The sequence below is a fragment of the Trichosurus vulpecula genome, chromosome 2, assembly GCF_011100635.1.
Source record: "Trichosurus vulpecula isolate mTriVul1 chromosome 2, mTriVul1.pri, whole genome shotgun sequence".
NCBI lineage: Eukaryota > Metazoa > Chordata > Mammalia > Diprotodontia > Phalangeridae > Trichosurus > Trichosurus vulpecula.
Window position 1 is genome coordinate 169,267,884 of NC_050574.1, and position 12,229 is coordinate 169,280,112.

General features: G+C 39.1%; 1 protein-coding gene across 4 annotated transcripts in view; it reads left to right on the top strand.

The window, feature by feature from the left end:
* FLI1 (Fli-1 proto-oncogene, ETS transcription factor) overlaps positions 1–12,229 on the top strand; it is a 165,093-nt gene that overhangs the window by 114,838 nt on the left and 38,026 nt on the right. For all 4 annotated transcript variants that reach the window (XM_036745705.1, XM_036745706.1, XM_036745708.1 and 1 more), the window contains one exon: positions 7,973–8,041. In XM_036745705.1, coding sequence (XP_036601600.1) covers positions 7,973–8,041 — 69 coding nt within the window. The remainder of the gene's footprint in view (positions 1–7,972; positions 8,042–12,229) is intronic.

Sequence of the window (12,229 nt, forward strand, 5' to 3'; positions counted from 1 at the left end):
GTGACTCAATATATAATACTTGAGTTCCTTGGTGACAATACCCCCAAGGTGAAAATGCCTTACTTACTAAACATATACTGACTCCATTTGAAAAGTTCATTTGTTCACATTTGGCTCCTTGAGCTGTTGTCTTCTTGCTGTCAATCCACTAAAAAAAAATACAAAGGGTTCCCACCCAGTGACTTATGGGTTCAAACCATGATTACTAAGGGGGGAGTCAACCCTTGTTAAAAAGATCCCAAGAGGAGAAGACAAGGACCTAGGTGTACAAAACCGTTTGAGAGACCAGTCCTACGTTGAACCACCCTTAAAGAAAATAGATCAGATTAATTTACTTTTTAAAAATATATTTTTCTGATGAGCTTTTTCTGGTCCCTAGCACTAGGAATATCAATCTCACTCTTCATCTTCTAACCTCTTGACTCCTTCAGTGTTAGATTTTGCTGGGTAGCAAGTTAAGATGCCTAAATGTCAACCCTCATGGAGGAAAGGTAGAGGAGTAGGAGAAAATTCTTTCCAGGCAGCTGTTCTCTTCTCTGCTGTCCCAATTGTTGGGAATTCCCCATTGACAAAACACCTTTAAATACTTTATTGTTTTTCCAGACTTATTTCCAGCGGATGTTTGTGTTAATGGAGGGAGGTCAAAACTTGGGAGAAAGAGGGTATTTTTGAGGGGGGTTATTTCTTGTGCTTTGTCATTGGGGGGGGTGAGTTAAAGGGAAGGAAGAGGTCGAACACTTCCACTTTGGCATGAGATGGGAGAAAAATATCTAAAATCTCCCCCCATACCAGTGGAGGGGCCTCTGAGGGGGCCCGAGGAGAATCAATAGTGAGAGTGAGTGAGGGAATAAAACTTGAGTAGAGAACACTGCTTTTACACAAGTTCTCCTAGTTGAGATGCTGTTCAGAAAAATCTATCTTCTGGTCTTCAATATAAAACAGGAATCAGGGTAAGACTTTTCTATTTGCATTAAGATCAGGCTTTTCTGAGGAAGTATTTTTCTGTGACCTGTGGAGGACCCTCTCCATCCATCCATCCAATATTGTTCAGTTTTCCAGAGAGTGGAATCATAGATACATAAATTTAAAAATAGAAGGGACTCCTACTTTGTACGGATCATGTAGCCCATTTTACAGACGGGAAAATGGAGAGGCCCAGAGAGGTGAAATGGTTCACCCAAGATCACATAGGTATTGACTCAGCTCTTTTGACTCTAAATCTAGTACTTTTCCACTCTACCACACTGCAGTAGGGATGTGACCAGAGCAGCTGGCATCACTGCCTAAGGTCTGGCTTCTTGGGATTTAATCAGTCTGCCCTGGAAGATCACAGAATCACATGGGCATTTTGACAATTATCATCTACATTGTGATTATTGCCTTGCTGATACAGCCCCTACTCTTCCTGGTTTTCAACTTAGTCCAAAATGAGTTGACAGATACCAATACGTCCGTCTCTCCACCTATCCATCCATCCATGCAAACATACATATATGCAGTACATAGAGCCCAGGACCTCTCAAAGTGAAACAGATCCTTCATCATTTAGGAACAATTTAAAGTCTCTTTGAGAAACTCAAACTTCCCAGAACAATTACAGATTGGCCTTAGCCCACATCAGTTTTTAAAGGTAAACAGTGACTCCCAGATGAGTAATGCGTTCAGTTGCTAGGTATGTATGTGGTGCCCCCTTGTGGACAATATATGGAAATCTTATGAGTAGCCCCATTGTACAGCTGAAGAAACTGAGTCCTTAGAAAGGTTAATTAATTTGTTCATTGTCGCACAAAGGGGCAGTAGCAGAACAATACTTAGAATTCAGGTCTTTCAATTCCCTTTATGATACCTGTTTGCACACTACCTCACACTAATAATTTAGGGACTATTATGATAGAAAACTGAATTTAGGGAAATAAGCTTTAAAAGATCTCTTCTCGTATTCCCACTATCCTTAAAATGTCCTTATACTCCTATCCAGATGGCAAGAACAAGCCACTTTTCCAACAGTATATTCTGCTTTTTTATTCACATCCAAGAGATAACTTCTTTTCAAAAGCTTTTCATTCAGCCTCCTAGAATGAGAAAGATTAAGCCAAACCTGTCAGCACAGCTAGCCCTATCTGTCTTCTCCACTGCTTTTCGAAGTCTGGAGATAATTGGTTGATGTCCTTTCTCATACTCACCCCATTTGGCAAAGGCCGTATGGATAGGAGGCAGGCTTCAGGGAAATGAGGTTTAGATGTCTGCATGCCAAAGTTGGGATGGATTTCAAAAGAAAAACAACTGTCATTTACTAGAAGTTCACTCTTTAGGCCGCTGGGGGGAGTTTTGTGATGTTTGGGAGAAGAGAAGCATCTGGTTGGGCAGGAACAACAGTGGGAGGAAGAAGGGAGAGAAAAGAATCCATTTACTCTCATTATACAGAAGGATTTGGACAGGGGTATGTGAGTGTCTGAGGCTGACTTTGCACAAACACTAAGTAACTATATTTCCAAATGGTGGCAACACAAGAGAAATAAATACTTGTATAGTAAGAAGGCATTAGAAAAGATATCTCCCTCCATTTCCATTTTTAATTTAAACTTTAATGGAAAACACATTTCCCATTCTGTGGCATTCCCACCTGCAACCTCAGACTGCCGGGCAAAGGTGATGGCTCTGGGCAATTAAGTTGGTGATGCTTTATCCTTTCCAGCAACATTATACCAAAGTTTGGACTATTAAAAGAGTTCAAGATGAGGGGTGAGAGGAGGAGGGGCCCAGATTTGCCTCATACTCAGTGGGTTAGTCAAACCGGTTGAAGTGTATAAGCCTTATTCCTGAAATTACTGTTGGGGATTTCAACCCCCTAAGCCCAGTTGGAGTCACCTAAAAGTGAAGGAGGGGTGGTGGAAGTCAAACTGGATAAGTAGATTGGAGGTTCGTACCTGTTTTAAGTAAGGGATGTAGAACTGTGTTGAAATGCTAAGAGACCAAATTTGGAGAACCCAGTATTTCTTTTGCTTCTCGATGCAATGGAGTTTTAAGGAACAATTCATGTAGAATAGAATATGAATACCTGGAGGGGAAACTCTGTTTCATTTTGTTTAACACAATTTCTTGTGAATTTCTTCTCATTTCATTATTATGAGGAATCACTAATAAGTAATTATTAATTAGGAATTACTGATAAAAGAAGTTGCCTCTACCAATGTAGATGAGTCCCTTCTTTGGAATTTGTAGTGCTAGAGGGTTGCTTGGGGGAGATGAAAAGGTTAAATTATCTGTCCAGGGTCATGCAAGCAATATGTGTCAAAGGCAGGACTGAACCCAGGCCTTTCTGACTCCAAGGCTAGCTCTCTATTCACTGGGCAAAGCTGCCTCCAGATGCCTGACAGATAGGAGGTGTTTAATAAAGGTTTATTCATTCAATCACCACTTCAAAGATTAGCCATAGCAGTCTCTCCCCTTTCCCAGTCTCCAAACAGAGCCCCCAATCTTAGCCAGACTCAATAAAGATGTCAGAGACTCATGCTATTGAAGAGTCTATTCTAACCAGCTATGAAATTTGGCCTCAGTGAAACCTGTGGGCATATTTAAATGACGATTGCCTCTGGGGATAGTCTTTGTAACTTACCCAGACATACCCCAAATAGTATTGGTTCAACCAATGTTGTTTTAGAAAAATGTCTCTGAGACACTCTGAAAGGACCAGGCCATTATTTTAACATTTGAGGGAAGGAGGAAAGCAAATGGGACAAATTGTTTGTTGTATCCCCTAGCCCTCTTCCTGTTCCCCAATCTTCCAGGAGTCCCTGGCTTTTCTTGTGGACTCCCCAACAAAGAGATTCTCACTTCACTGTATGGACTGCTTCCATAATATGACAAACTAAAATTCTGTTTCCATGGAATCAATGACTGATGTTAGGTTGGCTTTGCCTGTAGTTCTGCCACCAGGAAACTGGTTTATCTTCCTTCGGGTCACATGGAAGACCTGGAAAAAAAACCATCTCAGTGTTATCTTACCCCATGGTGAACATGTATTAAGTGTTTACTATATATAAAACATGGTACTCAAAACTGGAGGAAGCATCTCATACTCAAAACCTTTCCAACTTGTTGGGGCTACTAAAAAAGCTTGTTTCCCACTGGCATAGCATTTTAGAACTCAGAGTCATCTTCACACCATGATGAGGCATCAGAATAGGGCTTTAGTAGAGGACTATGATTAAGTAGGGTGTGCATAACCTAATGAGATCATAATCTAGTAGGGTAACACCATACCCACAAATACTTGCAGTGTAAGATTATAATATCCTCGAAGGCAGAGACTATGTTGGGGGAGGGAGGTCTTTCTTTGTTTCCCTAGTGCCAAGGTCTGTGTGAGTTGAAGCAAATTTGGGTGACTTCAATACAAGCAGAATGTTCAAAATGATGGAAATTATAATTTTGTTGTTAGTCTCTGTTCTAGAGTATCATGAGCAGTTCTGGGAGCTACATTTTAAATACATAGAACATCGAAAAATTGGGGCATCTCCAGATAATTACCACCATGATGGTGAATAAACTCAAAACCATGCCACACAAGGATCTGTTGAAATGTTTAGCCTGAAGAAGAGAAGACAGAGTAGACACAATAACAGTCTTCTATTACAGAAGTTGTCAAGGGAAGGGGGAAGAAAGGAATAAGCATTTATAAAACACCCATTATGTGCATGGCACTAAACAACACACTTTATAAATATTATCTCCTTTGATCCTCATAACAAGACTGGGAGGTAGGTGCTGTTATTATCCCCATTCTACAGTTGAAGAAAACAAGCAACTAAAAGTTAAGTGAATTACCCAGGTTCTCACAGCTAGTAAGTGTCTGGGGTGGAATTTGAACTCAGATCTTCCTGACTCTAAGCCTGATGTTCTCGCCACTGCACCGACTAGTACCTCAAGCAGGCAAGAATTATATAGGATGAGAAGGGGGATGAAGGAGCTACAGTCTACGTTAGAGAAAAGAGTACTCACATCAAGGACATCACAGAGGCAGCAAAGGAATGCATATGGAAATGTAATCAGACTTATTCTGCCTGACCTCCAGGAGAAGAAGTAGGACCAAGTTACAGGGAATCACTTTTTGAGTCACTAGTAGGAAGGAACTAGAGCTGTCCAAAACTAGAATTGACTTCCTCAGGGGGCAGTGAATTTTCCAACACTGAAAGTGTTCACAGAAAGGCTGGATGACTATTTCTCAAAGATACTGTAGTGGACTTGTGTTCAAGTAGGGATTGGTCTAAGTGAGCTCTCCGATTCTGTGATGGAAATTGTTTTATTGGTGGGATCTTTGGTAGCCTGGGGATTCAGTAATACATCAATGCTGAGCCAAATTCCACGTGAAATTCCCCAACATAATGAGCCTCAAATAACACATATGGAATGCATACATAGGCACAGATTTGGCAAATACCGTCAGGGTGGGCTCCAGTGGGAATCCTACCACTTCTTAGCAAGTTCATCTAAGAAAAGAGAGTATTGTGCCTCCCTAGCCCCCAAGAACTTGTTAGACAAGGATTAGGAGGAGGCAACACTAGTTTTTCAGGAAGAAGGCTAAAACACTCTTAACTCCCCCGCTAGCTTTTACAGGAAAGGCAATCTTTCTAAGAGTGAAACTTGAACCAAAAATAGTCTTTAGGGCAAAATCCTTTTCCTAGGTAACCATGAAATATGTATTTCATGCAAGCTTTAGGGAGGTCAAAAAACTCTCTCTTAGTACTTTCTGAGAGTTTCCTGTGGAATTCACATATGCCTGAAGAAGAATTTTTCACTAAGGGGAAAATTTAATAAATATGGTTTATCTAAGCTTTGTGCTCTCTGCTAAACCTACACTAATGATGAAGGCAGTTTTTTTCCTCAGAGACCATTATTTTTTTTTTGTCCTTCAGCAGTGAAGTTTTGAAAATTCTAGGGAGAAAGAAGCAAGGAGAAAAAAGCTTAGACCAAAGGCAGGCAGGGATTCTTGATGATTCCTTTTATTCACTTGCACAAGGGACCTCCAGGTCTGTTTTGGTACAACTTTACAGGTAGTAAGGTTCTTTCTTATTACAGTGGTGCTCCTTGAAAGTACTGATGCTGGAACAGGGAGGAAGGAGGTCTAACATACAAAACTAGGCTAACTAAGTCATTGGGCTGTTATTGGCTGCACTCATCATTATTTGGTCCCATTACTTCAATCATTCTGTAATCTCATCCATGCTGGTAGTCCCTTCCTGCCCATCTTGTGAGACCCTTGTCCCTATCTTCCTATAATTCTACCCCAGAGGGTCCACCTTATGTTCTGGAAGCCTTCTTTTCATTCTCTTGACATTGCATAGATGACATTAATCATCCCACACTTTTGCGGTGATCTTGCCATTCATACCTTTTTCTGAGGACAGCTCTTACACTGCCTTGTCTGCACAGGTCCTACATTATAATTGGCTACAGCCTTGTCACTACCACCAGGCCTCTCTTTTGGGTGATCCTCTGTTAACATAGCTCTTTATTATTAGTCAGGGGACATCGTTTTGCCTTTATATCAGTGTAAGAATGCCATATTATGATAGACTTGTAATTGTATTCATTTATTTTTCAGAAAGAAAACAACTGAGTATACCTTGTAGACAGTCTTCCCCTTCCTTAAACTGAGAAAGTATCTTTGACTTCACCTCTCCACTCCTCATTCATTGAATACAATGTTGAACATGGAGTCAGAAACACGGAGCTCAAATCTAGCCTCAGATACTTACTAGCTGTGTGACCATGGGCAAGTCACTTTTAACATTTGACTGCCTCAGTTTCCTCATTTGTAAGATGGAGATAATAATAGCACCTACTTTCCAGGGTTTTTTAGGGGGGAGATTAGATAATATTTTTAAAGTGCTTTGCAAACTTTAAAGTGTTATATATAAATGCTAGCTATTATTAAGTAGCATTGATTTGAGGAAGGAGATACATGCCAATCGATCAGTTAAAACTCTTTAAACCCCCTTCTGTCATAGTCTAAAATTGTTTTAATTCTTGACCCTTCTCTCTGAAGTACACAACTATCAGCCTGTGGCCAGCAGATGTAGAATTGCTGCTTCCTTACCTGTTCACAATCTGAGACAGAAAAGTTCAGCCAAGGTCCCATTCTATCTACTAAAATCCTGATTCCTAAGTATGTATCTTCCAGACATCATAAGCCAAGAAAAGATTGTTCAGAAATGCCTTCTTGGTCTTTAAAAAAACAAATACTCGATCCTTTGTAGAGCAGTGATTCCCAGCTCTGGACTTGCAACATTTCAGCATTCTCCAGGGATGTCCCCAAATTCTCCAGAATTGATCAAAATAAAATTATTTTGGATTCACTTTATAGGACAAAATAAACATAGGCCATGCTTTAAAACTTCAAGAATCTGTGATCTTATTGGAGAAAGAGAGGAGAAGCTACAAAATTTTAAGCAAGCATTATGGTTATGCCACTACCAGGCATCGGTACACCAGCGGGATAGGAGAGGAAAGTTACTGCTTACTACAATTTGATATTCTCTGTTGAAGAAGTCCACAGGGTGATGAGAAAGTCACTATATATTAGTTTACTCCTCATCCTCCATTCTAGTCTTATCATCTAGCCATCATGCCCCTGGAATGACTACATTATTAAAAGGGCCTGATATTTTGTGAATTTAGTCTTTCTCCAAGGACCTCAGAATTATGATTATTTCTTTGAACACCTTCTCATAGTGTAGTGACCTTGGCCCCGCCCTGAATAAACGTGGGAGCCAAAGAACATCCATGAGCATTCTCACACCAAACCTGAATAACTGCTCTAACTATAACTCATGAAAGGTAGCATGAATACAGCTCAGCTCCAAATTAATGATTAAAAATAATTAATCAGCTTTGTCTCGGTCAGTAATACTTCTGTTCTTTTTTTGCATCTAAATAGTCTATCATTTATAATTTTGCTTCTGCATCTTTACAGGTAGTTCACTGCTAGCATATAATACTCCCTCCCACACAGACCAGTCCTCAAGACTGACTGCCAAGGAAGGTAAGTTGACTTTTCTTTTCTTCTTGTGTGTGCAACAGAGAATTTGGTGAAGTGTCAGAAAGACTGGAGTTAACAGTTTGTAATCTAGTTTTTGGAGCAATTCCCTAGTTGTACCAGTACCTGTGTAAATACAACATGGGAGCCTTTGAGTGACTTTAGTGGCAATGTGCTAAAAAGTCATAACATGGATTTATCACTTAATATAAGATGATTTCTTTTCTCTATAGAGATTAAAACATTTTTATAACAAGTTGAAGTCATATTAACCTAATTTTTTAAAGTTCTTCTTCCTCTCCACCAAAAATGCATATGGAGTGATTTTTGCCCCTTACAAATATGGAAAATATTAAAGTTGTCTTTCTATCTTTCTTTTATCTCTGATCTTTTCCTTTCCCTCTCCTTCCTAAGCTGTCTCTCTTCAACAGATAACAAAATAGAACTGCAGTATATGTTTTATTATTTGTTATACTTAGGATACTATAGTAAGTAACTATTCCATTCTCTGGGACATACCCCTGGCCAGGGATAGGTGATAAAATCTACCATGGCCTTAGGGGAAGTGAGTTCTGTGATTCAGATTGAAGCTTCTCTGTCTCTTATCTTTGGGGATAAGGAAAAACTATGCCCAGAAAGTTCTCATGACTTTCAAGACCCAAAACTTAATAGAATGAGTCAGAGATCAATACCTGGAAATAGGTTGGTAAAATAATAGACCTGAAGTGGAATGTGATATCTAGAATGGATGCAGGGTCCATACCAACATGAATGACATAGTCTGAAGAAGTGAGAAAAAAGATGTGGTCCAGGGTGAGGCTGTAGATCTTTGATACTAGGATAAATGACAGGACTATAAATTAAACATAGAATTTCCTCATTTGCTACAGTTGTATTTCTTTAGATTGGGCATATTTTTAGGACAATCATATGATGCTGACCCTACCCTCCAACTCTCTCTAATTTGATGACAGTTGGACCATTCCCATCACCATTGATCATGCCACTTTCCACAGTGAACTGCTGTCTCTAAATGATGGAAGTATAGTGCTAGAAGGACTTTCCCAAAAGGATTCCACATCATCATGAGCAGAGGGTCTTAACCTAACTTTAATGGACTTAGGGGTCCGTGGATAGATTTTAGGATGTCTTTGCACTTGAATGGGAAAAATTAAATCATTCATCTTACTAACTCAATTTTCTTTTGTGATTCTATGTATTTCACTTTATGTACTTAAAAAGACCATTATGAGAAGGGGTCCATAGACATCATCAGACTGCCAAAGGGGTCCATGATGCAAAAACACTTAGGAACTCCTTACTTAAGAAGCTGGTCTGGGGGTCAGAAGCGCGAATGTTCAGAAAGAGCTCAGGCTAGTAAGAAAAGTTAAAGCCAATAAAAAGTAGTAGTTTCTTTTTTAGCTAATGGTAGGGGAGGGAGGACCACTGAAGAGATAGGACTGCTGCTTGGAGTAGAGAGGATCATAATTATTGGCAGAAAGGAGGCAGAGATGTTCAATTATTAAAGATCACCAAACATGTAGCAGAGAGATCACAACGAGCTGGCGTCAAGAACAAGTTATGACAGACTGAACTCATTTCCTTTTTCACATGTTTTTAAATTAATAGATCAGAAGAATGCTGTCTTCATAATTTAATTCACCTAGATTATTGCAAAGTGTTTAATAAAGTATCTCATCCTTATGAGAGAGAGAGAGAGAGAGAGAGAGAGAGAGAGAGAGATGGGCTAGATGATAGTATAATTAAATTCATTGAGAACTGGTCAAATGGCCAGGCTCAAAAAGTACTTATTAATGGTACCATGTCAACTTGGAAAGAGGTCTCTATTGTTATGCCTTTGCATTCAGTGCTTAGCCCTATGATCCTTAATATCTTTAGCAGTGACTTGGATAACCGCAGAGGTGATATTTCAAATTTGCAGAATACATAGAGCTGGGAGGGATGGCTAACAAACTGGTTGACAGTCAGAATCCAAAAATGTTGAACAGTAGAATTGTTGGATCAAATCTAAAAAGACAAGAAAAAAGAGAAGAAGGAGGAAAAGTAGAAGGAAGAAAAGGAGGAGGAGGAGGAAAAAGAAGAAGAAACATTTATATTGTATTTTAAAATTTGCAAAGCACTTTACATTTGTTATCTCATTTGAGTCTCTCAACAACCTTTTGAGATAGGAGCTATGATTATTCCCATTTTACAGATGAGGATACTGAGTCTGAGAAAAATTAGGTAACTTGCCCAGAGTCATACACCTAAGAAGTGTCTTAGATAGGATTTGAACTCAGGTCTCCCTGACTCCAATTCCAGGGCTCTGTCCTAACTAACTTGCACCTAACTGCAAGATGAAATTTAGTAGGGACAAATGAATTTACTTTTTTAAAAAATCAACACTGTAAGTACAAGATTGGAAAGGCATCAAGGATTCTCGTACTTGAAGGCCAGAAAAATATCTGGGATTTTAGTGAACTATAAGCAAAATGTTAGTCAATAGTGTGATTTTGGCAGCAAAAAAAAAAAGCTACTGTAGTCTTGCCCTACAGTAAAAGAAGCACAACGTTCAGAATGAGGGCAACGGTAATTCTGCCATTTGTAGTCCGCCCTGGTCAGACCACAACTGGAGTACTGCATTCATTCATGGATACCACAACTTAGGAGGGATGTTGATGGATTAGAGAGTATCCAGAGGAGGACAATTAGAATAGCAAAGAACTTTGAATCCACTCCATGCGAAGATCATCTAACCTGGAGAAGACTCAAGGAGGATGTGCTAGCCATGGTCAAATATTTGAAATGCTGTTGTGTGGAAGAGGGATCAGACTTGCTCTATTTTGACCCAGAGGGCAGGACTAGGAGCAATGTTTGGAAACTACTAATAAATATATTTAGAATTGATATAAGGGGAGGGAAGGGGGAAAAAAAAGAAACTTGCACAATAACTTTATTATATATTTAAAAGGAATAGCAAGTTGTACATAACAGATTTGTAATTTCACGTGCAATCATCTTTCTTATTATACTATGTTATGGAAATGCTTGTCTTATGCCATAAATTAAAATAAAAAAAAATAAAAATTAGGCAGGGGGAAGCAATTAGAGCTATCTAAATTGGAATGGGCTGCCTCGGAAGTTGGTAAGTTAAGGCTAGATGGTCGCCCTTCAGATGTGTTGTAATTGGAATAGGCATAGTCCAGGCCTGTATTGGTTTAAATGGTCATTAAAATACCTCCTGATTCTGAGAGTCTGTGAAACAAAATGACCTGGGTTCTTCTAGTCCCACTTTCGCCACTGTGTAACAATGGAACGTTGCACAAGTTACTTAGCATCTACTTCAATTTTCTCACTCGTAAAATTAGAGGCTTGGGCTATCATCTCTCCCTTCTAGCCCTGAAATACTAGGATTCTATTTCCAACCACCTCGTTTTAGAGATGGTGAAGCTGGGGCCCAGAGATGCCAAATTACTTGCCCAAAGACATGAAACCTATTATGTCAATTTATAATCTCTGTTCTTCAGTTATTTTTAAATGAATTTTTTAGAAACCAATATAAAACATTAAGTTGCTCTGATTTTTGCAAGACTTGCCTTCATTTTTAAAAATTTTGAATGAAGCTTATAATTAATGTCATTTTCAAGCTATGTCTATACTTTTTCCCTTTTAAATAATTTTCATTTTAAGAGACAACCAATTTGGGGACCAACATAAGTATGTGGAGCCCACCTAGTATGAAAAGTTTACCCATTGCTCCTTTCAGAGGTGCCCCTTTTTTCCAAATCTAACACTTAATTTTTCACATATCAAAGATGGAGGCTGCATTAAATCATATTTGGCTGCCTGACCTGAATCCTTTGGTCACCACGTCACAGGTTTACAGGTCCCTCTGACAGCAGCGAGACTGAAACAGAGTAGTCTCCTTAAAAGAACCAATAGGGAGCATTTCTGTCCTTGGGCTTTTCCCCCTACAATTATGTAAAACATTTCCGTATTAGTCATTTTGTACAAGAAGACTCGAATAAAAGAAAAAGAAAGAAAGTGAAAATAGCATGCTTCTGTCTGTATTGGATCAATATGAGTTCTTTCATTAGAGGAAGATAATATGCTTCATCATTAGTCTTTTGGGATTGTCTTAGATCATTATATTGCTAAGAATAGCTAAGTCATTCACAATTCTTCACCAAATAA